At 33.6% G+C, this 25,515-nt stretch overlaps 1 protein-coding gene across 1 annotated transcript; it reads left to right on the plus strand.

Annotated features, from left to right (window-relative positions):
- The first annotated feature begins 1,356 nt into the window (after nt 1-1,356).
- LOC117321679 (cyclin-dependent kinase 6-like) lies at nt 1,357-23,944 on the plus strand. The gene is given in 9 exon segments (XM_033876188.1): nt 1,357-1,601; nt 6,266-6,613; nt 11,506-11,641; nt 12,236-12,403; nt 13,179-13,288; nt 14,025-14,075; nt 14,405-14,525; nt 14,527-14,541; nt 15,575-23,944. Coding segments are annotated over 8 exon segments (1,005 nt in total). The 5' UTR covers nt 1,357-1,601; nt 6,266-6,377; the 3' UTR covers nt 15,743-23,944.
- Nucleotides 23,945-25,515: the final 1,571 nt, after the last annotated feature.

Consider the following 25,515-nt stretch of genomic DNA (forward strand, 5'->3'; position numbering starts at 1 on the left):
TGCGAATAGTTACAAGTGAAGATTTATTGTATAAAGATGTGAGATAGGAAAACATTATCTAAATGTAAAAATAATGAAATTTTACATTTTCAAAATTCATAATAAGGAAACGAATAAAAACGAGGAAATATTTTTTTACAGTCGAAAATATTACATCAAACGATTGTTCAAAATATGAAAATCATCGCGTGTATTCGTACAATTATGTTTGTACTTTATACTATAAGGTACAGGCTAAACATCTAATGCCTAATATCAATTATATTCTCAACTTGTTCATGTTTAATCGTTTAACTTTATCATTATTCATTCCATTGTGAAATTAGACATTTTAAGATCCGAAGATTCATTTGTCTTTGCTTCCGATGTAATAGGGAAAGGAATTAGTAAAGCATCTAATTAAAGCTTGTTTCCCCTTCCACGTTGTATTAAGGTTCTGACAAAATCTTCCAATGTCATATTTTCTGGACGTTGAGCTAGTACATGGCATTGCTATGTCAATTGATGTCTCGCTAAAACTAACAGATGAATTAACTGTAAGATTAATCAAATATGTGTGAAGAAATAACACGCATTATATTGATGAATGTTAGGCATATGGTATCTTATATAATGTAAATTCGCTCTGTAGAGCGAGAGCTAAAATGGCGAATCGAGCGTCACAATTCGATCCCTGGTGAAAAACACAGCTACTCGCTTTCCTGTTACAATATTATACCGACTTTTGATATCACCTGAAGTACCCTGGTAACCACTATGGAAGACTAAATAGAATGGATAACGATAAGGGGAAAAGTATTTGACAAAATAACTGATAACTTTCTATTTTGTTTGGTTAGATTTTACAAATAAAAATATTAATACATAGATTACCATAACTAATACATTTTAGACAAAAAAAAACCTGTTGAATTAATCCTTTTCCTTTGATCAAGAATCAAGAGTTTTCACGTCATTCATTCTTCTGGGAGGTTAGGTACATTGTAGCTTATAACAATATGTTAAAATTAAAGAAAGGTTACTTGAAAACATATACTTAAATTTATATTGAAACGGATATATATATATATATGATACATGTATGCTCAGAAAATGGTGTTGACAATGAAATTCGAGTACACCTTGCGTGACCTTTGACCTTTGACATTTACTCTGGTATGCATACAATTAAAGTTGGTTGTCGAAAGAGCCAATCAGCGACGGTGCCCATGACAGGAAGCGAGCCACGAGAATTTACACCGGCACACCACCAAAGGGGACTCGGAAAGAAAAATAAGAAAAAATGGTAAACCTTTTAAAATGTTTTCAGTTTCTATTCAAATCAATACTTGAAAGTTTCATTGATCGAATGATACCAGTATGATCGAGATCGGTTCTGTTGTTATATTACAATTTGGCTGTTGGATCTCGACATTCCGATCTCGTGTCAACAAAGACTCGTAGCGCGTAACACCATTCATTCATTCATGGAGAAACTTTGCATACAACTGTTCATTCCAGGGAGCAGCTGTTTGTCAGTGGTTGTTATTTAAAACCGATCATATTTCATGCAGGTATAAGACGTTTTATCACCAGAAGACAATGGATTGTTCTTTAGACAGGTTGGTTTTAAGATCGCACCTGCCAATGATCATATTTTCGCGTTAATCTGTGTGACCTAATTTCGTACTTGACCACTTGATTGGGTTGTACCACGGTCAGTATGGCTGGCTATGTGTATACACTGATGGCTGGAACGATTCGACCTCGTGCTTAGTGTGATAACGGGAATATCGTATAACAGATTTGTAATGGAATTGGAGTGAGAGAACCCGTACATAGACAGCAGTTTGGTGGTCATTCTGGTACGGAAGTGACCACACACAGTCTACGTTATTTGGTTTACAGCTAGTCTAGATATGATATTTATGAAAGGACGATCATGTTTACGCGAAGTACAGACATATGTCTTTATTTCATTCTGAAGAAAACCACGTGTTCTTTGAATGGTGATTTAATTAACTCTTTGTTGGTGAGCATATTTCATATGATATCAAATGACTTATGATTAGACCACCATGCGTAGTTTGTGGCACTGCATGTTTTTCAATTACACAAATCAATACTAAGACAAAGAAGACCTCTTAAATATGATTCTATGCATTCTTAAAAAAATATATATCTGGAGTAGCATTATTGTTTTAGAATAACATATTACAATTGTTCTTCATACATATATAAAGATTGTCTACTTTTGGTAAAATTGTATTTTATTGAACTTGTACACCAAGAAAATAGCCATGTAATCACAGTTTTTTTGCTGAGGATTTCAGAATACTTTCCCTTTCTTCATTACCTGATTGCGATTTGATGTTAGCTGCAAAATTTTAATATGGACTTGTCTGAAGTATATATATATTGAAGCACATTGTGGGGAATGGGATATATTTCAAGCTGAAAAAGTGCAATAACCTAACTAACAATTAAAGTTTATCATCACCATCATCAGCAAAATGTGTAACTTGGAAACCTAATGCTAACTAGGACAAAAGTGTGAAGGAAACCTGCTGGGGCTGATCTTGTAGGGGGCATGCAGGAAACGTCTGCTGTAGTATACTAGTATTATAATGACCATACAGGAAACAACTCCGACAAATTTAGAGGGGGCGTTTGGTTTGGTTTATTTTGTTTAACGTCCGGCTATCAACAGCTAAGGTCTTAAAGGACGGCCTCCCTTGCGTGTGACATGCATGCGTGTGGTGAGTGCGTATGTGTGTTTTGGGAGGCTGCAGTATGTTCGTATTAAGTCTCCTTGTGATAGGCCGATTTATAATGCTACCTCACTGAAGCATACTGCCGAAGACACCCAGCAGGACACCCCACCCGATCACGTTATACTGACGACGGGCGAACCAGTCGTCCCACTCCTAATATGCTGAGCGCTAAGCAGGAGTAGCGACTACCATTGTTAATGACTCTGGTATGTCTCGGCCAGGGGACAGAACCCAAAGCCTTCCTCACAGGGGCGAACGCTCAACTGAAGAACAAAAGTGAGGCATTATCAAGGGATAAAGTCCTACCAAGTCTTTGTTCAAATGGATGACCTTGACCTTCATTCAAGATCACATAGGTCAAATAGGCTGAAATCTTCAAACAACTTCTCCTCAATAACCAGGAGGCCCAGGGACTTGATAATAGGTCTGTAGCATGCTGGGGCAAAGGGCTACCAAGGTTGTTCAAATGGATGACCTTGACCTACTTTCAATGTCATGGGGGTCAAATAGGCTAAAATCTTCAAACAACTTCCCCCCAATAATCTAGAGGCCCAAGGATTTGATATTAGGCCTGTAGCCTGCTGGGGTGAAGGGCTAATAAGTTTGTACAAATGAATGACCTTGACCTGTATTCAAGGTAACAAGGGTCAAATAGGCTAAATTTTTTAAACAACTTCTCAATAACCAAGAGGCCCAGGGACTTCATATTAGGCCTGTAGCATGCTGGGGTGAAGGGCTTCCAAGTTTTTTTTTAGAATGAATAGCCTTCACCTACATTCAAGGTCACAGGGATGGAATAGGCTGAAATGTTTAAATGACTTCTTCTAAATAACTAAGAGAGTCAGGTAGTTGACATTGGGTTTGTAGCATGCTGGGGTGAAGGGCTACCAAGTTTATTCAAATGGATGACCTTGACTTACTTTCAAGGTCACAGGGGTCAAATAGGCTGAAATCTTCAAACAAGTTCTTCTCAATAACCAATAGGCCCACAGACTTGATATCAGACCTGTTAACGCCCACGGGCCTCTTGTCATATATATACATTTAGTTGCAACTCTGCTGTCCTTTCAAATTTCTGAAATTGGTCACCAGAGGAAATAGAAAGATCCAGCAAGTTACCTGTGTGTCCATGCAGTATTTAAGTTTGTAAACTCTATTTATTTTACAACAATTGGGAAACAAGTTATATCAACTTATATTAATCACGCTTGAGTACCCAGGGGGAAAACCCAGGTGGTCTGGCAGGTGACCCAATACCTTTTCAGGTCTGATCAGGGAAATGAATCCTGGTCGCCTACCTAGGTGAAAGGCATGTGCCACCAGACCATCATGTCAAGGGAGACAATATGGACTCTTAATCTTTCTGATAGCTGGAAACCTTTTACTTCAAATCAAAGTTTGGTTTTCCTGTCAACATCCTGGAGGGTAAACAACAGATGAACACATGGAGTGACGGTATACGGACAAGTGACATTTCCGTTGAGACATTTCTTTGTGAGAAACATGTAGAGCCTAAATGCCACCATGTGCTCTAGCTTGACAAAATGACATTTAGATTTTTGTGGCCATTCATGGTAATTCAGATCAGGTACTCTCTCTTGTAAATATTTGTGTATTTCTGTTACCTGTATATTGTACCCTGTATGTACTGGTAATTCATGGATGTACATGTTATTGGTGTCTGTTTTTAACATGGATTGCCTGAGATCATAGTGTCTTCCATGTCCTCTGGTAGTAATTCAGGGCATCCAGTTGACCCTTGACTTTTAGTAATTTCAGAAGTCAAATCACTGTTTTTTTTCAGAAATCTGAAGGGTCAGAAAATCATATATGCCAAATAGATATGTTGCTTCAATCCCAAGAGTCAAATCTGATTTGGGGGAGTTAAAAACATACTCTACGGGTCGGGAACGCCAGTGGTATTTCATTGTCGTTGGCCATGGCCTTTTTATGGAGGTTCAGGTGTCTGTTAAAGGGTGCACATCATTGATACCATCGATCTGTATTGCAAGGTTATGTCACTTATGTGTACAAAGGTGAAACTGGTTATCATTATAAAATGCTGTCACAACAGTCTTCTACTTCTGACAATGTTTTGAAATAGTATTTTAACTTTTGTTCCAGTGTATGAGTATATAATTCAGGAATCAGAATTCACGAATTATGCAAAAATGATGTAAATAGACTTAACAGATTGGTTGTATTCTGTTGTTGATATTAGGTATAATAAAAACAGAATGTAGGTATACACATACATTTTTTTCATCCAACAACACCATAATGTAGGTAATTTTTAATTGAGAATAAAATGTTTTTAGTTGAAGCTTTAAAATAGTAAGTTGATACCATTGGAATGTCCACTGAGTGGGCGCGTGTGGTTACAATCCAGTCGATGTAGAGAGTCACAGCTTATATTATTCTGAATTACCCCACCCCCTCAGATTCTGATCTTTAACTGTACATATCAAACTCCGGCATAACTAGTACTCTGCACTAAAAAACAAACTGATTTGGCACACCTGTAAACTAGTGTGTAAATTAGCGACGTAAGGCTGTCAGTGGAACTCTGAAAGTTGTAAAACCACAAAGGTAACTGTCCGAAAGGTTAAGTTCATACTAGGCTCAGTTTTTGTTTATGTATTGCACTGTAATTAAGACTTTAATTCTGCTTGTTTATCAATGTCGTACACCACATATATCTGGTACACATACACCAACTGCACACAGTGTGCCCTGAAATCTATTGTGTATGATATGTGATCACTAGATCACTACACTGAGCTGTCAAGTGTGAAGACTGAAACTGATTTGGGATTTCATAGGCCATCACAGGAATATTTCATTGTAATACAGTATGGTAACTCACTATTAGTTCTATTACAGGGGAGTCATGTCACTGTTACCTGCATATATTTCAACTTACATATGATTTATATTCCTTAACCAAAGATTCTGCATTTTATAATGAACATATTTCAAAATGTATTCTGAGCAATGCTTATGTATATATATACCATCACTGCGCCATTGAAACGTTCTTTATAAGAACGCCGATGTGGCGCAGGAGTATAAGCTGCGGATATTTCTGGCTAGGCGATTGTATTGGGTGCCGTAGATCGTGAGTTCAAGGCCCGGTCAGGGCACGAGTCATAAAGTTGTCTTCCTTCGTCATTTGTGTTTCTAAGTTATATATATATATATATATACCATAGAATGAAAGCTTTATTTATTAATTTATACACAGTAATGTGAAACAAGTTATATAAACTTATATTAACCATGCTTGTTGGCTCAGATGGAAGCACGAGGGTTCTAACCATTTTTCAACAGTGACTGCATAGAAGCCTGATTGTGAGGTTCTCAATATTAAAGATCCCTCCCTATAAAGACTTTGGATCACATTTTGTCTTGTTGGAAGGTTGTTTTAGACAGGTAACTTGTACTCTATCATATATAAACATTTTGTTGCAGTGTTTGATACTATGCTTTAACTACATGTATATATTTTTCAGATCCATCTAAGCTGTCAAATGATGCTGTGACCCCTACACATCCCACAACATGGGATTCAGATAGAGTTATCTCCTCTTGTTACCATGGTAATTTGGCAAGAAGGAGGCAACAATGTCGGGAAGAGGTGCTCAGAATGGTTCCGATCAGAACTACGAGGAGATATCTATGATAGGCAATGGAGCATATGGAACAGTTTACAAGGCTCGCGACTTAAAAAATGACGGGCAAATTGTGGCCATGAAACGTATTCGCATCCAGAACACGGAAGAAGGGATGCCTATGAGTGCAATACGGGAGATAGCTCTTCTTAAACAACTGGAAAACTATGAGCATCCCAATATTGTCAGGTATGTATATCTTGGAACAGTAATTATATAAGTAATGGGTATGAATAATGTCATACATCCCACGTCATGGACATGTCATCATAATGATATTGACAGGGTATTCATGCTTATTTATAAGATCATGAAATTATGTTTTCACTTATATGCCACCAAAAATAAGGTCGGATGGAAAATCATTTTATTTTTAAACCACATTTACTAACCGATTCTATAGGGAAGAAATCCAGATGTTGATGGTCCTTGTTTTTCAAAACGGCCAAAATGTAGCGAAAACATTGGTACATTTTCTGTATAAGGTTGAAAAGATCATGATACAGTTTAAAGAGAATATATATGTAGATTTCATATTCATTGAACGGTAATATTAAAAATGGATTAAGCTATAGCCAAACACAAGCCTGTATCGTAAAAATTCTGTAGATATATATATTTAAGGGCGTTAAAACAATTTTTTTTTTTTTGATGTTGATAAAAATGCTACACAGGACAGCTTGATGGAGTCACGTGAATGTGACTGACAAGGCCATATAGCCTTATGTTTACGAGCAGTAACATTTACATTATGGTTGATGATATTTTCAAGCATTAATTTCTACAGTTATAGTCACTAAAATAATTCTGTCAGACAATTAACAAAAGATGATATTAGAATTAGTAAAGTTTTTGGGGTTAAACACTACCAATAGGTGGGTACTGTATGAACGCTTGACATCCACTGCTGATCGGATGGTGTTAATACACCCACACAACATAGTTTACTTAACCACAACACAATATAGACACATCACATTACAATATAGACACATCACATTACAATATAGCCACACCACATTACATTATAGCCACACCACATGCCTCTTATGTCCTTACATCTGTACACAGAATTTTATAAAACCTCAAAGTGTTCCCTTCTCAAGGATGTTATTATTGTGGCGGTTTGTTGAATCATTTTGTTTCAATGGACCAGTTGTCTTAAACCACAAAGTAAGGATATTTTGGAGTCTGTTTTGGTGAAGCTTAATCTAAAATGGTTCAGTTGTTTTGGTGAAGCTCAATCTAAAATGGTTCGTTGCAAGTCAGTAGTATAGAATGATAATAAGTCAGTCTGCTGTGTTATTTGGGAATTATAATTTCAATTAGATGGTGGAACTTTTGCCTGGTTAGGAAATAAACAGCATGTTAGATAAAAGAAAGATATGTACATTACTTTATTGAGAGGATTCTTTTAGAATGCATTACATTTTTTTTTTGTATATTAAAAAAAAGACTATATTATTTATTTCAAAATTTGGAAGAATTATATAGATATAGTCAAAGAATTGTGTTGAATAGGTGTGCATATAGATTTGACTAATATGAAACTGATCATGTTTTTGCCATTGGACCTCTTATGCATTAAGGTAACCTGCAGCAAGATAGGAAAACAAAATCAATACATTGTCAATGAATTACTGTGTTGGGCCCATGCAGACTATCTCGGAATTAAGCGGGCATCATTTTGTTAAAACATCCTTGGCTTTAATTGCAGCTATTGCACCTGCAGTTAAATAATTTCTTAGAGACTGCATGTATATAGATATACATGTAGCACTTATAGACAAAACGGAATCATAGTGACATTTCAGTTGTTAATACATGGTAATGTGCCAGGAAAATGCAATGACTGAAGCACCTTGTGTCCAAAGTTCTGCTTTACTATAAACAGACAGATCATGTGATCGTCACATGGACAGATGTTCCTATGAGTGCTGTTCATGTTTGCTTGCACAATATATATTGACATTTTTAGGAGGATTGTTGGGTTGAGAAGGGATTGTGCATGGAATGAAGATTCCTCTTGTCATTTAATGAGGGACATCCACCAACCATTAAAAAAAATATTTGAGACCAAATTCTTTTGGCAACCTGGCAATAATATTCACATAATAAACAACCCTCAGACCAGAAAGAACATAAATGTGACAAGTTCGACAGTCTGCTATAAGAGGAAGGTCAAACCTTTAAGAGAAATATTTACACATGTCTATAACACATATAGGGTGCTGCGTTGCAGACTTCCACATTATCAACAAGGATACCAGTTAAACAAGATAATCAATATAAATTTTAATGGAAACAGGATTTGCAGTCAAATTGCATTTGCAACATATATATATATGCAAAATCAATATGAATTAAATGTACAATGTGATTACAATTGAAAATTAGAAAGAACAATGCATTCAATTTTTCCAGTGACCCATTCCACAAACAAATACCTGTACTATTGTAAATTATAGAACATGTATTGTAATGAGCCATTTTAAGTATTTACAATGATCATACACCTGAAACATGATCAAGTTTTAACAAAACCAGTATCAAGTGCCATTGAAGGACATGTACAATCCTTGATGGAAATAAAGATATTTCAAGTGTTTTAAAGGTTGTTGAACGTTTTATCCAGTTCCAGACATTGTGGTGTAGACAAAATCTTTTAGGAGTGTTTAAAAATTCAAAACCACCTGTGACTTTTTAATAGCTTTTGTAAACATTAACACCAGATTGAAGGCTATAAAGACCTTGTGTATAATTGTTATGAATTTACATAACAATGTACAAAGTATATATTAGCATATAGTCAATGGTAGTTGGTGTTCTGTACGTGTGTATCGTTGTAATTATAAGACTGGTCTAATCGTTAATCCTTCATCTGGTCTATTAGGTCCTTATATACAATGCTAATAACAGGACTTAATATGATTTCTCTTCATTCACAAGTTTAAAATTTTAATTGGTAGGCTAAAGGCTGTGGCAGGCTTATAGTATACTATGATTGCAATACACATTCAAAAGGTCACATGATAATCCGTTAGCAACCGGTTTGTTGACATGTTGCTAAGTTGACATGTTGGTAGATTCTGTAGTACTATATTGATTACAACTGATCAACACAGGTGGGGTCCTAAGACAGGGTATTCCAATATATCTAACTCCATTGACTATAGAATTAATGGTTTGTATGATCAGTTAAGTAAAAAATAAGTTTTGTAATATATTTTAAAATTTCACCAGTAAGAAATAAAAAAGGGAAAAAAATATGAAAAAATATATGGTTTCAGTTGACCTTTTTGTGACTTATATTTTTAAATAACCCCAGTAAATGATTGTAATCTATTGGTATACAATCAATTGATTGATTTCACTTGATATACAAGGCCAAAAGGTCAATGTCTGCGTCACTGTCATTGTCAAACTTTGCTTGTTGGCTTGGCAGAAGAATGTGAGATATGTGATATTTGTACAGTGTCTCGTACATTCTGATAATGTATTCTGAATATATATCTACCTGTGTATATGTATACAAGAAAATGGTATGAATAAAATTCCAATTTACATGTACCAAAGGACTTTGTTAGATATATATATCTACACATTTAAATGTCTACCAAGACGGCTATTTATATCATACATGGTGCACTGTTACTGGGTGGATTTAAATGCCTCAAGTTTATCAATATAAAATTGAATGAGATGTTTGAACATTCTATATATATATAAACTATACTAAACTGGTATGTTTGATTTATAGTATAACAAAATGTACCACGACACAACATACTATATATATAACGACATACAGAAATTGTTTTTTTTTTATTAATACATCATCAGTTCTATCAAATTTTGAGCAAGTAGCCCGGGTGCCACCACATGTACACCAAGAATATTTATCTCTAACAAAAAGTCTTGGTGCTATTGAAACTTTCAGGCTATATGTATATACTGTACACTGTATCAGTAAATAATGTCAACAGAATTAGAGTGAAGAATTTTATTTTATTGTTTGTATATGTACCATAGCCAAATCTATATAATTATAGCAAAATACTAGTGTATGTATATTATATATAAAAGAAAAAAATAATTTTCAAAACCAATTTGTTGATATCCCGAGTGCTTTTACAGATGTTCAAATGCAGCTCATCAGTGTAATATTAACAAAGAAATCTTGGTGTTTATGTGGTAGTATTTATTTTCCACTCATATTTTCACTATTTATGCTCAGGTATCACGTATATGAACAGATAGTCAAAGAAAACATACTAGCAGATATTTGCGAGTAGACAAAGTTTAAACTAGCATTTCCTGCTGACTGGCATTTTGTTACTTATATGTATACCCAAGGTATACGCCAGTGACCTGATGTATACAGTATACATTTTACTTATCCTTTAATCAATCCAATATAGGATATACAGAACACAAACACATGAATGTATTTCACAGCGACAGAGGTACCGCACGATTTAATCCGATCAAATAACATTTGTCAAACATTAGGACAATTTTATTAATACAATCAGTGACATTAAGCTATCAAAAAGCCACTAGATTCCAACAAACTAAATGTACTCTAATGATCATTTGATGAGATATACGCTTAAACCATCGACAGCAAATTAAACCAATCATTATCAAAAATGAAAATAAATGTGTACCACGTGCACGCTACCTGTGTCGCCTGAATGACGAGTCTAAGTACTAAACCACATTCTTTAGTCAACATATGCAAAACATGTGAGAATAATTAATGTGCCACTTAATATTGTAATTGCATGCTCACAGACAGTTTAATATAGACAGATTTCCCATATCATTTCCAACACCAGCCATATGTCCATCAAAAAAATGTCCATTAGGCCTAGGGGCCAGAGACAACTTGGGTTAAATCTGTCCTGCAAGCGCATACATTTATCAATATATTCAACTTTTATGGTTCTAAAATCTTTTGTTCACGCTATTTTGCATATGATTTGCCTATAGGTAAAACAGTCATCATTAATGCATCATTTTGGATTATGTGACAGATTACAGCCATCATTAATGCATCATTTTGGATTTTGTGACAGATTACTTGATGTTCGCCATTCCCAGGCAACAGCAAATGAAATCCGACTCATGCTGGTGTTTGAATACATTGACCAGGATCTATCATCATACTTAGAGGGTTGCCCATCTCCTGGACTTGGACCAGACAGGATCAAGGTTAGAAAGCTCTTGTTATGACATCATTTCATGTTCCCTGGCACGATAAAGTATGATTGGAAGTATTCCCTTAAATGCTCTGTTTCTAGGACGTTACATGTTGTAATCATAAAATGAGTGGTATTTCAAATTGTATGCCCTTGCTTAAATTGATGAATAAAAGCAAGATGTGCTGTAGTCGTTATTGATAACCATTAAAGCAGTACATACAAATATTACATTAGTGAAAAAGATATTGTTTAATTTCAATGTTTCACTTCAAGTGACTTGTATTGTTGAATTTGTCATTGCTTTATATAAATCATCAATATTACAAAACAAATCTCTTGACTTTTCATATGAATCCAGCAGAAATGCCATCCTGAAAGGGGAGATAATTCATGTACAGATCTAGAGTCGATTGGAATGATGTGGCACATACAAACCAGTCAGATCTGTTGCTAATAATATATCATCAATGGTGTCAGTGATTGAAAGTACATGTGTGACATTTAAGATTGTTGGCAGAGGTTTACGTGTACTGTTAAGGAAGTTTAGGTGTATTGAATTATTTGATTATTGTTTTATTGATGAGATAATTGTTGTATTAAACAGGACCTGATGTACCAGCTACTGAATGGTGTAGACTTTCTACATGCCCACAGAATTGTACACCGTGACCTAAAACCGCAGAACATCCTGGTCACTGGGCAGGGTCAGCTCAAACTGGCAGATTTTGGACTCGCCAGGGTGTATGGCTTCCAGATGGCTCTAACTTCAGTGGTAATTTCTCAGTAAAATATGTGCCTTATTATTGATGTTATGCTAAGTCTACTGTCCAGACGTGTAAAGGAACGATAAGGTTCTCTAACATTCAACATGCGTCTTTATTTTATGTTACATGCAGATCCAGTTCTCTAGCTACATGTATAGGCATGCACATTATACTAATTAATAAAGGGAGGTTACTCCTAGATTAAGATAAAAGGTAGTATGCAATCATTATATGCATTGACTTATATACGTGTAGTATATTGATGTACATATCATTACAAATGGGGGTTGGGGGAGCATATAGTGTTGCCCATGTCTGTTCACCCAATCGTGTCGCTACCTATCCCTTATTTGAGTAAATGGAAAAAGGATTTAAGTTACTTTTGTGTGTTTCATACATGCAAGATATTTTTGTCTTTTGTTCACAAACATTTTTCATAGGTGCTGTCCAGGTTTTTGATAGTGCTGACTATTTTCATATGTTATTTATTTAAATTCATGGTTTGTTGTGAGCTATGTGTCATAGAAAATTACGAATAAATGTACAGAATATTGCAAATATAGACAGTGTAGTAGGCAATCCACAAAAAGTTAGGGGGTAGTGGCTGTCCAGGTAGTACTTGGTCAACTTAACAGAGATTGAAATAGATTGTTGTTGTTGAGGACACTTGTTCCAAAATTGGCTTTAAATTAACAGAATATAAAAAAGTCTGCTTTGTTGCAACATCTTCATGTCTATTATTTGGAATTAGTCTAAAGATAAATTGATGTTTATTTGTTATAGGTGGTGACGCTATGGTACAGGGCACCTGAGGTTATACTCCAGGCAGCGTATGCCACTCCTGTTGATATCTGGAGCTGTGGCTGTATATTTGTGGAACTCTTCAATAGAAGGTAAAATATGTCAACATGATATTTGACAAAGCTCTTGCGCGCGAAGCGGTTTATGAAAAGAGTACACCCCAGTTTTTTGTGTTATTGCTCAATAACGTAAAAAAGATATTACAGTTAACCCTTATAATTTAATTAACAACGATAAGGAACATTTTCATTCAGTTTAACATGTTTATTTTGCTCCAGATATTTAAAAACACATCGATGAATACAAAATCCAGTGAACAACGATTACTCCGCTACTCCCGGTATAACTGAAAGTAGTTCCTTTTATTTTTTTTATGTTATGAGATGATAACATAATTTTTTGAGCCAATGAAAATGCTTGTTACAAGCACAATTAAACTATTAATATATCACTAATTTTGGTGCTGTTTCCAGATACATCTGTTAGATAGCGCTAAACAAATTGATTTCTTTTTATTGATTGACAATTAAAGTGTACCCCAAAATTGTGAATTATATGGTCCCCATGCTTCAGTTTGAATTCTTACCAACCATGAGTACATAAATAAGGGCCTAGCTACAAATTGGTCTGCTTTGTTCCGCCTTGCTGATCTACCAGAGTTAATTCCCTTGGTTTCACTCTCTCATCGTATACCTATAAGTCTGACAGATGATAGGGGCCTGGAATGTCTTGAGATACACATACTTTGAGAAACTTTTTAATTTGTGTGATCCTGTAATGATTTCTAATTGTACATGGATATTTAATTCATGCTGTATTTATTTTCAGACCTTTGTTTTGTGGAGATTCCGATATCAATCAACTGTCAAAAATATTTGAGTAAGTAAATTCTGTTTAGACTGTCCGACTTAACAAACAACGTTCAGGGTATTGGTATAGAAGAATGCTGTATTATGCATACAGTCATTTCTAAAGATGTCTTAGCCAGAAGTAAATCGGGTCAGAATATGGGAAAGAACGCAAATCTCATATGATACATTTTTTTATACTTTTTGTAACAGTGTCGAAATTCTGTAAATTGCCCTGTCATAATCAAATTTATAAAAGTCTTTTTAGCTATAATCTTAATTTAGTAATAAACAGTTCATACTTATAACTAAAATTCATATTTCAAACAGAAGATAATGTTGTTTGCTATTCCTGTTTAGGGTGCTTGGTCTGCCCTCGAAGGAGGATTGGCCAGAAAGTGTGACGTTGCCATGGAACTCCTTCAAACCGCTAGCACCTAAATCTCTGGAACAGCTTATCCCAGAGATTGATCCAGATGGAAAAGGACCTTCTGGAGGTGAGTTGCATCATGACATTGTGGAATTAGGGTTTTTGAAACAACATTTTTGTGAATAGTTCTATATGCTTAATAGTTTTTACATGATAATTTCTCTTTCTTCAACCCTCTCACCAATAAAACCAATATCTTCTTATATCCTTCCACCATCACCAATAAAACCAATATCTTCTTACATCCTTCATCTTTCACCAATAAAACCAATATCATATACCCTTCATCCACTCACCAATAAAACCAATATCTTATTACATCCTTCATCCATCACCAATAAAACCAATATCTTATTACATCCTTCATCCATCACCAATAAAACCAATATCTTCTTACATCCTTCATCTTTCACCAATAAAACCAATATCATGTACCCTTCATCCACTCACCAATAAAACCAATTTCTTCTTATATCCTTCATCTTTCACCAATAAAACCAATATCATATACCCTTCATCCACTCACCAATAAAACCAATATCATATACCCTTCATCCACTCACCAATAAAACCAATATCATATACCCTTCATCCACTCACCAATAAAACCAATATATTATTATATCCTTCATCCCTCTCACCAATAAAACAAATATCTTCTGATATCTTTCATCTGCTCAACACTATAACAAATATCTATTTATACTTTCATCACCGTTCTAGCTTTAGCACTTACTCTTTCTGTGTATTATAAACATATTTGATAGCAGGGATGGCCTAGATAAAGGTATCCTATACTGACTGGTTCAGGACATACAGTATTCTGCTCTTAAATATATATATAATTATAGCATATAAGAAAAAGAAATCTGTCCTTGCGAAGGTGAATGTATAAAAAAAATAACAAAAAAAAAAGACTTTGCCGCAAGGCCTTTCTGCCATCTCAGGCTTCTTCAGACGGGGTGAAATGTGTATATAATTATATATATATATATGCCATTAAAGTGATGCGTGAAACATCAGTTTTAAAAAAAATAAATCATAAGGATTTATTCTTTATTATTAAATCTGAACATGTGACATCTTACTTTTCTTTGCAGAAATTAATTCAGTTTAATCCACATAGTCGATTAAGTGCCCGGACGGCGTTACAACACAGCTATTTTCGGGATGATCTGGATAGCCTACGGACTTCAAGTTCACTCTCTGTATCAGAGAGTGACTCCTGTGACAATGATGGAAGGTCAGACACTCCTGTCAGTAAGTAGTGGTCATAAATATGGAGTCATGTGATCACTAATACGGAGTCATGTGGTGATAAATATGGAGTCATGTGATCACTAATACAGAGTCATGATGTGATCACTAATGAGGAGTTAGGTGGTCATGAATATGAAGTCATGTGATCACTAATGAGGAATCATGTGGTTATGAATATGAAGTCATGTGATCACTAATATGGAGTCATGATGTGATCACTAATGAGGAATCATGTGATCATGAATAAGGAGTCAAGTGATCACAAATAGTCATGTGAACAGTGAACAATCATGTGATCATCAGAAACAAATCATGTGATCAAGACTTAAATGATTCTCATTATTAGTAAAATGAAATGGGATCAGTAAATGTTCAACTTCGACTATAGATTTCAAGTTCAACCCAGACTGGAATTGGAATAGAATTTTATGGATGTGATGAGATTCCGAAAGAAGAATAGATTTTACTTTAACGGAACTCATTCATAGATAATAAAGAAGTTTGAGATAGTGCCTGACATCGGTATAACTAATTGTGGTACAGTAATTGCTATGATATACCATTTCGTTGTAGAGAAGTATATAGGCTTAATGTCTGTTAACCTATTGATTTAGAAAAAAATGTATCCCCTCCAGAGTCATGACAACATGTGGTTGTCATACCCACCCACTATTTAACATCAGAGTTTGTGTTGGCCCGCTGACCTTATTGAAGGTATACAGGACTCATGAGGGGATTTGTATCCTTGGTGATGTCTTAATGATTAATTCAAGTTTGTCATCAGTAGGTTCAAATTATTTAACAGTGGTTTTTGGAATACTGCCCCAGTAGAGTTGCACATCCTCTAACACTACTGTTTTAGTACCTCCATACTTACGATGAAACATAATCAATAAGGGAAGGCAAAAAATTGTCAAACCATTTTTGCATAGATCTTCTCAAAGATTAGAAATTCAAATGTGTATGAAACATGTATTTTAAAAGATATATTCAAATTTATTTGGGAAAACACCTTCCTTTATGCAGTTTATGGGAAGGACAGAAACTAATGTCAAGATACAATTACTGCCTTACACCATCATACCGTCCAAAATCAATTATGCAACAAACATGTCAGTCTTGGCTTCCTGATGTACCTCATTCTTAATAAGAAAAAAGGAAACCATGTTTATCTGTAGGGCAGCGTTTCTGTCATCTTAATGATTATGTAGATCAAATTTTGTTGATTTAAAGTATGAAAAGAATATTTTTAACATTATTTTCAGTCATCATCTACGTTTTAATGGGGGATGAGCTGTTTCATCCTCTTGGTGCCATATGTTTGCCTATTTTAACTGCCGGGTGTATACAAGAGATCTCAGCTAAGTTTTGTATATTTGAATAGTTAACAGCAAAGGTAATTAGTAGTCACTGAATCACAATAGCTAAATCACAACTAATGATTTTTTTTACACCAATCATAATTGCAACATGGATATTTATTTTCATACTGGTTAATTAAAGTATTCAAAATACTATAACTGATAAGAAACTAACATTTAAATCAACACTTTATCTACCTTAAGCACATTTTTGTTTGTTGTTAATTTTTAGGTGTGGTTAATGTTTGCATAATATTAGTATTTTACAAAAAAATCTGTATCATTTCACGAATTTGTGCTCAAAAAGATGTCTCAAAATATTAATTTTGTATTCATGAGCGTAGTAAGAATATGTAGTTTTCATTGATTGAGATATCATTTTTCATCAATATCAATAATATAGATATCAAAATTATCATTTTACACCATCTATGAAATGTTACTCAAATTGAGGAACATGAACAAGGGGAGGTAATTCCTGTCAGCTATGGTTGTTTCTCAGCGTACACAAAAAGTATTAGAACAATTTTCTTTGATATACTTACTAAAATGTTAGAATATTATTTTTAACACAGAAAAACACACTTTTCCACAGAAGTTTTACACTATGAAAATAATCAAACCAAGATATAGTTTGTTTTAAAAGTGCTATTCTTAACATTAACATTTACCACACATTACATGTTGATAAAATGACAAGTTTTCATGATTTTCTTTCAAAATGGAGATATGGATATTTCTTGTCATATACATGTATAAATTATTGCTAAAATGAGCAGTAGATGTAAATTTCGGATGTTAAACTTGATTTTTAAATAAAAAAATAAACAGCAGATTTTTTCTACATTTCTATTCCACAGATTTTGTATCATGTGAGAAGAATTATGGGATAATTATAAACAGAAATATCACGGTGAAAAGATACATGTAGAAAGCCATAGACTATTCTGATGTCATTCTTATCATGTCAAAGTTCACATTAAAGTCAAGGGTCATTGAATTAACCAATGGAATTGCTTCAAACTCTTCTTCATGGTCATATGTGGGGATCATGTAAATGTTTTGGTACAAATTATCAAAATTGATTTGTACAATTAAAAAAAATTAATTAATCTTGTCTGCTCTGTCAATTAATTGCCATGTATGTATATTTGTGAATAATGTTCCACTTTGTCATTCACTAATGCATGAGTTGAATGAAGGAACTTTTAGTATCCCTTTTGTTGTTTGTATCACGCTGTGAATAAGTTGAGTTTTTGTTTCTGATTTTCTCATTGTTGTTTTTAATGTTTTTTTTCTTTGTACATAATATAGACTGTTACTTCCTTTCTAATTTACACTAGGTACCATGTAACAATGACTGGGTGACCACACTTTCACGATCAAATAACTCTAGTGTGTTTTCTAAGTATTGGAGCTGTCGACTAACTGTCACAGAAAGAGCCGAGAGCAACTTGGCATAGAAATGCCATGAATTGAAACAATGCTTTTTTTTAATAACATTATATGCATTCATTATGACAATATTCTGAGAAGTTTTGTACAAGAAAAAATATTCCCCAATTCAAACAGAATTTATTATCAATTTGTAAAAGCTAAAAAAAGGTTGTCAATTAAGTTTTACAGATTTACAATTTGACATTAAAAAATAAGTTGTGATTTGTTAAAATGGATACAGTGAATTGTTAAAATTCACTTTAAGTTGAATTATACAATTTTCATGTCTTTGGTTTCCCTTTTTTTTAGGATTTTGATGGCATTTTTAGGATTTTTGTGACATTTTTAAGACCTACATGATTTATTCAGAGGACATTGACATTGGGGCATTGATGACATTTTCAGGATTTAAGCTAGATGGTACAATTGGATAAAAACTTTTTCTGTTTGGAACTTCTTGGCTCTTTATTGATGTAGGTTTTAATAATTAGATGGTTAGCAGTAATCACTGTTGTGATGCTGTTTTAATGAGAATATGGAAATATTGTTTTACAGATTTGACTGTTATGTAAATGAATCTATATACTTTTATTTTCCTTTATATGTACACTATATATACAAGGAAGACTTTTATACCTGTTTTTATATTCATTTTGAACATGTTGCTGTATATGATTGCAAATTCCAATATTATTTGTGCCGTGTAAGTCTTTTTCTTGTAGATCTTATGTTGGTATAAACCCCAGGAGAAATAGCATCTCAAATGTCGGTTTGACATGTCGGAACCAATATTGATCTTTTAAGAAATATCAGATCTAGATAAATTTATTATTGTACAAATGTACCTTAAAGTCTATATCAGAAAATTGTTCTGATATTGGTACATCAACACGAACTTCTTTCCTGTATATGTTAATTAATTCAACTTTAAAATTTCAAATTTCATTGAATGGTTTGTATTTATTTTACAAAGCAAAATATTTTTCTTAATTTTTTATGAACATTTAGAACGTTTTCAGGAAATGTTGTGAACAAAATGTTTTGTTTACAAAGTAAATATAAGAATTAGATCACATGTTGTTTAAGACAAACAGTGATTTTATAGGATTGTTTTTCATAAAAAAAGGTCAGATTTAGGGATTTTCTTTCTGTATTCATGTGAAGATTCATATCATGCATAAACCATCTTGATCAGAATCATAACTGATACTTTTTGTATTACATTTGTAGTAAGGAAATACTTCACTTTAGGTCAGAATCATGTTAATAAAAGCTGTTAAGTTTACAGAAATGGCCATGTTGGCCTAAATGTATTTTTTTTTAACCATGAAATGCAAACATTCCGTCAAAAATACTTGGACCAACTTGTTACAACATTCTGTTAATAATTATTGTTGGATTTTACATATCTAAGTTAAGTAGCTGATTTATTAGGTCATGCATATGAGATTGGTGGATTTGAAATTCCTTTAAGTGTTTTTAAAACTTGAAACCTGACTAGGGAAAGATTGTATTAGATTGGAAAGATGTGTGAAAAGTTTTTTTTATGTTTGAGATATGTCTGCACAAATTGTTAGCTAATTAACAAATCAGAAAAAAACCTGTTTATAAAAAAAAGAATCTCTGTGATAAGATGTTAATGGTAGTTATATGACAATGCACTAGAAATTACCAGACAATGTTATTTTTTTAAATAAAGAAAAAGCAGCGCAATTATTCAATATCAAAACTGTTTGATAGACCACATAATATTGTTACTGAAGACGTCATTTTTGGAAGTTGTAAGAGAAGAAAGATGGCCTAGCCTGTTATAATACATATGTGTTTTATAGATAATTTGTCAATTGTAAACATGTTCAAACATTACAGGAGTAACATTGTTTTATGTTGCATTTTTATTGAAATCTTAAATATTATTACCACATGTACAGATTGATCATGAACATAGCAATAACTGTATATAAAACATATACCACCATGGTTCCATCTGTACTCAGTCTGACCGTCCCAGAAATGGTGTTGCTTATTATACAATTTGTGTTTTTCAGCTGGTTTGGTTAATTGTTAAAGTTTTGATAATTAATTACATGTTTTAGAACAGAGACAACTGCACCATTGAACAGTGCTACTTTGATCTGATATGCCAAACATTCCAACAATTTCACCGAGACATTCAAACCTACTTGTAAATGAATTCTGTGTATTTGTGTGTACATCATCTGATTAACGAGGAGAAGTCATGATCGTAACCCAAATGGTTAATGAAGGGGGTATTTCAGATTGTTTTGAAATTTAATGTAACATTTTGTACACAGTTTATCTTCTAGATGGAGGACGATAACTACACATACATGTATAAAATTGTCATTGACATTTATATTTGATATTGTCTTGGTGTTGCATACTGTAAAATTTTCAACTCCCCTTTAAGAGAGCTTTGTTTGTTAACAGAACACCATACCTTTTTCACAGATATCATTTTGGACATATTATCTGACGTAAAATCAAATTTATCCCAAGTTTCATGCTTTTTGCCTTATTGCCTTTGTGATATACATTGAAGTTTTAAATTTTGTGTATAAATGTACCTTACGTTGAACCTGTGATTGGCCAAGGTGATATTACTGTTAAACATGCTGTTGTATGATCATTAGGGGGGATTTTTACAGTGCGGCTCGTCACAGGTATGTAATGTAATTTGAACTGTTTGATAAATGTATGTTTAATTTGGTACAAGACACCATTGATATTTGCTTTGTTGTTGTAATCAAATGCTTTTTTTTGGAAAGTTTATTACATTCGGCATTCCAAACCAAACTCGAGTTCTCTCATCTGGTTAAATTAGACCAAGTCTTTAAAATATCAATATCTGCTTACCATTCCTGAAAAGTGCAAGTTATGGAACACAAAATATATTTTTACTAATCATGATTTGTGCCAGAGTTAAATATTTGTTGACAAATACATTAAGTAGGCACAAACATTTCTCTGATAACTTAACCAGTCAATTTATTGTTATTAGATAAAAAACATTGATCAAGGGAGATCACTCTAGCATAAATATCTAGTGTACTACAGTAAAGGTAAAAAAATATGTATTGAGAAATATATCTGTTACAATATCGGGGTATTATACTAACTGTCTCCATCTCTGGAATTATTTTTATACATTGATGATGAACTTTTTATATGGATTCCAAATTATAGATGTATGTTATAATGATTTATGAATTAAACCAGAGCTAAACAGATGTTTTACTAACTCATTTTCCCATTCTCCTGAAGCAATGCTTTAACACAATATTATAATGAATATGCTACATTTCACTGCCAGCAAATTGTATTTGTCTCAGAAATGTACCTCATCAGTTTTAGGTCCATATACTGAAATAAGTTATATTATCCAGCTCCAGCAAGCCTTTGGACATTGATTACTTTTGTAACAATGGAAAGCTTTTACAAATGTCCTCAAAATAATACAGTTCTTTTGTCATACAAGTATTTGATTACTGCTATGGACATAGTTATTATACACATTTCCAGTCACAAGTTCCACTAGTTGTCATGTCAACAGTATCCCATAATACCATGTAGTTACATCAGTCATTTTAGACACAATAATTTTTTTGTTTTTTTTAGATTCATTGAAAGAACTAAACCTGAAAATTGATTGTGATTGATTAGAAAAATGTCTGAATCAGTTATCTCTCCCATTTTTATACCAAACCATTCTAGATTTAGTACCAATACACTCTTTGTTTTGATGTCATATAGTAGGAAAAGAAGGGTTATTGATTCAGAGGAAGGTCTATTAAACCGGTAAACCCTTGGATTAAGGTATGATTTTGATGTTTGTGATATAGAGGAACATGGTGTATGGGATATATATGAGCCCCATGAGCTGCTATTGTCATTGTTTGGTATTATTTGGAATACCCTTGCCACAAATCAAATACACACACGTGATAATTAACTAAATCATGATACAGTTATGTGTTCTAAATTGTGTTAAAGTTCGTTGAAGATTTTTGCTCATTTTCTGCAGTCTTGTACAAACCATGTGTGAATTCCAGTTCATCTTTTCTGTGATATGAATTGTAGATGAACAATTAATGAACATTTTATTTTAATAGTAATCAATTTAATTATCATAACGTAATAGTATTGATTACGATCCTCAGAACAATGCTCCTACATGGGAATTGAACAATAAACTTTATGAAAAGAGGAACAGTTATAAGAACATAATTTTAATAGCATTTGATATACTAAAGTGATGTAGATATATCTTATTTGATATTAAATTTTCGTAGACATGTTATACTTTAGCCTTGGTTTTGACCTGTGTCAAAGTACATTTTACCTGCCGAAAATCGTATCTCTCTGCACGTGATGTAGCGTGTAACATCCGGATTATAATAGGACGTACCAAAATCGTTAGTGTTTCAAGCTTTTCGTCTTATGTCTATTATGTTAAAATATCACGTGTTTACGTATACCACGTGTTAACACGGCCTAATTAAAATCCCACCCCCGATTTCAGTACTCTTATATAACTGACTGGTTGAACACTTTCATGTAAATAATTTTGTAATTTAAGGAATGTGCATGCTTGATTTTATATTGAACTGATTTTTTTACATTCTATATTTCCGGATGTGGTGTTTTATAGTCAAGTCAGCTGATTATTTTGTGGGCTAAAATATCTGTTTTGTTTTTATGTCAAACCAGAGATTGTTTTTGGCCTGTTTAATTGTCATAGATTCTTTGATTTGACTGAAAGATTTTGTAAAAAGAAATAAGATTGATCGGATTTGCAGTCATAGTAAACGATATGATCTATATCAACTTTCATAATCCTGCATATAGTCACATCAATGTTGATTTTTATCAATGTTCAGCTATCAGACTTGACGCTATTGTCCCTGTATGTTAAACTGCCATTAATTGTGCCTTACCTGAAATAACCCCCACCCCTCCCCCCTTCCGATGTATGTAAACATTTTGAACGCCCAGACTCGAGAAACATCTCGGGTGGTCGATAGCGAAACTTCAGTGTATTTCATTGCCTACCAGTGTAGGAAATGATGTTGAATTCGTTAAAGAGGTTTGTTCTATATAGGGTACGTTAAGTATCACTATCAAGTTTTATATAGAATTGTTTTAACATTCTATAATACGAGTTGTTTACAATATGATATCAGTGTCAATCTGATGTCACATTGGCTATATGATCAAACGTGGTTTCAGTGTTGGGTTTTATGATATATATAGGTAATTAACTGTTGTACATTACACGGTGATCACGTCAACACATTCTGTTTGTGAGCAGTTTATTGTTCTTTATATATACGGGACCACTGTATACATAATGGTATCACTTCCTGCCAATAAACGCCTCCGAAATTTTAATAAGTTTTTGTGTTATTTGTTTCTTTAATACCGAAATGATCTGATTTGCTTTATTTTTTTATATCTTCTGTGTCATTATACTTAAATATTTAATAATACCTACCATTAATCTGTGTCATTATATTTAATAATACCTACCATTAATCTGTGTCATTATATTTAATAATACCTACCAGGAATCTGTGTCATTATATTTAATAATACCTACTAGGAATCTGTGTCATTATATTTAATAATACCTACTAGGAATCTGTGTCATTATATTTAATAATACCTACCAGGAATCTGTGTCATTATATTTAATAATACCTACTAGGAATCTGTGTCATTACTGACGAAAAGATTCATTTGTGTTGATTTATGACATGGAAGTAAGAAAAGGAGAAACGAGAAAACAACAGAAGTATACAGTGTATTGCTGTGACGACAACCCGGGTTGTGAACGGCACTTAATCGAGTTCTGTAATTAACGTCCAAATGTGTGTTTCAGGACATCATCGATACCAGTTAATCAGTATGTCTCGAATATACCTAAGTATCATTAACTGAGAATTTACCGCAGGGAAACACAATTTCAATAATGCGAAAATTTAAAGAATTTCCATTGTTAAGAAACGTTGATGAAATCGGGTCCAGCTACTGGTATTAAATAAGTCAATGGATCATGAAATGTAAGCCAATTTCAGCACGGTAACATGCGTTCAGTAGGGCATCCCTTATTGCATCATAAATCATGTTTATTCATTTGAATAGGTCACCAACAACTTCAGAAATGTCATATATGAAAGTAGAAGGAATGTACACCCCCGCCCCAAAAAACAACCCAGTAATAACCTTATAATATTTTGATACCAGTCCCTTTGTGATTACCCAGACTTACTAACAAGTCCTAGAAGGGCGAAACAGTTGAATGATGTCCCTAACATCACAAACGAGTCCTAGAAGGACGAAACAGCTGTATAATGTGTAAGAGGAAGTTTACTTTACTATTCTGCATTTTTTATATCTAAATACTAAGATGAGTTTTCTTATTGTCTATCTCTCGTATTTATGTCATTGTACAATCATTTTCACCACCATTGGCCATGGTCTGTTGTATGGATATAGCCACGGACCGTGCTAAGTTAATTACTATGTAGCCACATATAACAGGGGTTTCAAGGAGGCTTTTTAGCTCGCCGGGACGAAGCCCAAGGAACGGAGCTATTGCGATACCCCCGGCGTCGACGTCGTCCTTAGACAGCTAGGTTAAAATTTCACAAAAGCTGACATGCGTGCTCTTTGTTGCAAGACCTTGACAATTGAAATGGTACTACATTTGTGGACCTGCTTACCTTGACCGTGGCCTTTGACCTATACTTTTAAAAATCCAATTCCAAATTTGAGTCCACTCGGCGAGATTTGTTGTCTTCCGACATCTCTTGTACATAAACAATATCTAGTACGACTTCAGACACAACACGAAGGAAGTTCATATGATCAGAATTTTGAGGTCATAGTCAGTTTATGTTTTCAATTCAATGTAATTATGTCAACAGAACGTCTTTGGTAATAAGCTCTTAATATTTTCA

This window comes from Pecten maximus, chromosome 2 (assembly GCF_902652985.1).
Source record: "Pecten maximus chromosome 2, xPecMax1.1, whole genome shotgun sequence".
NCBI classification, from domain to species: domain Eukaryota; kingdom Metazoa; phylum Mollusca; class Bivalvia; order Pectinida; family Pectinidae; genus Pecten; species Pecten maximus.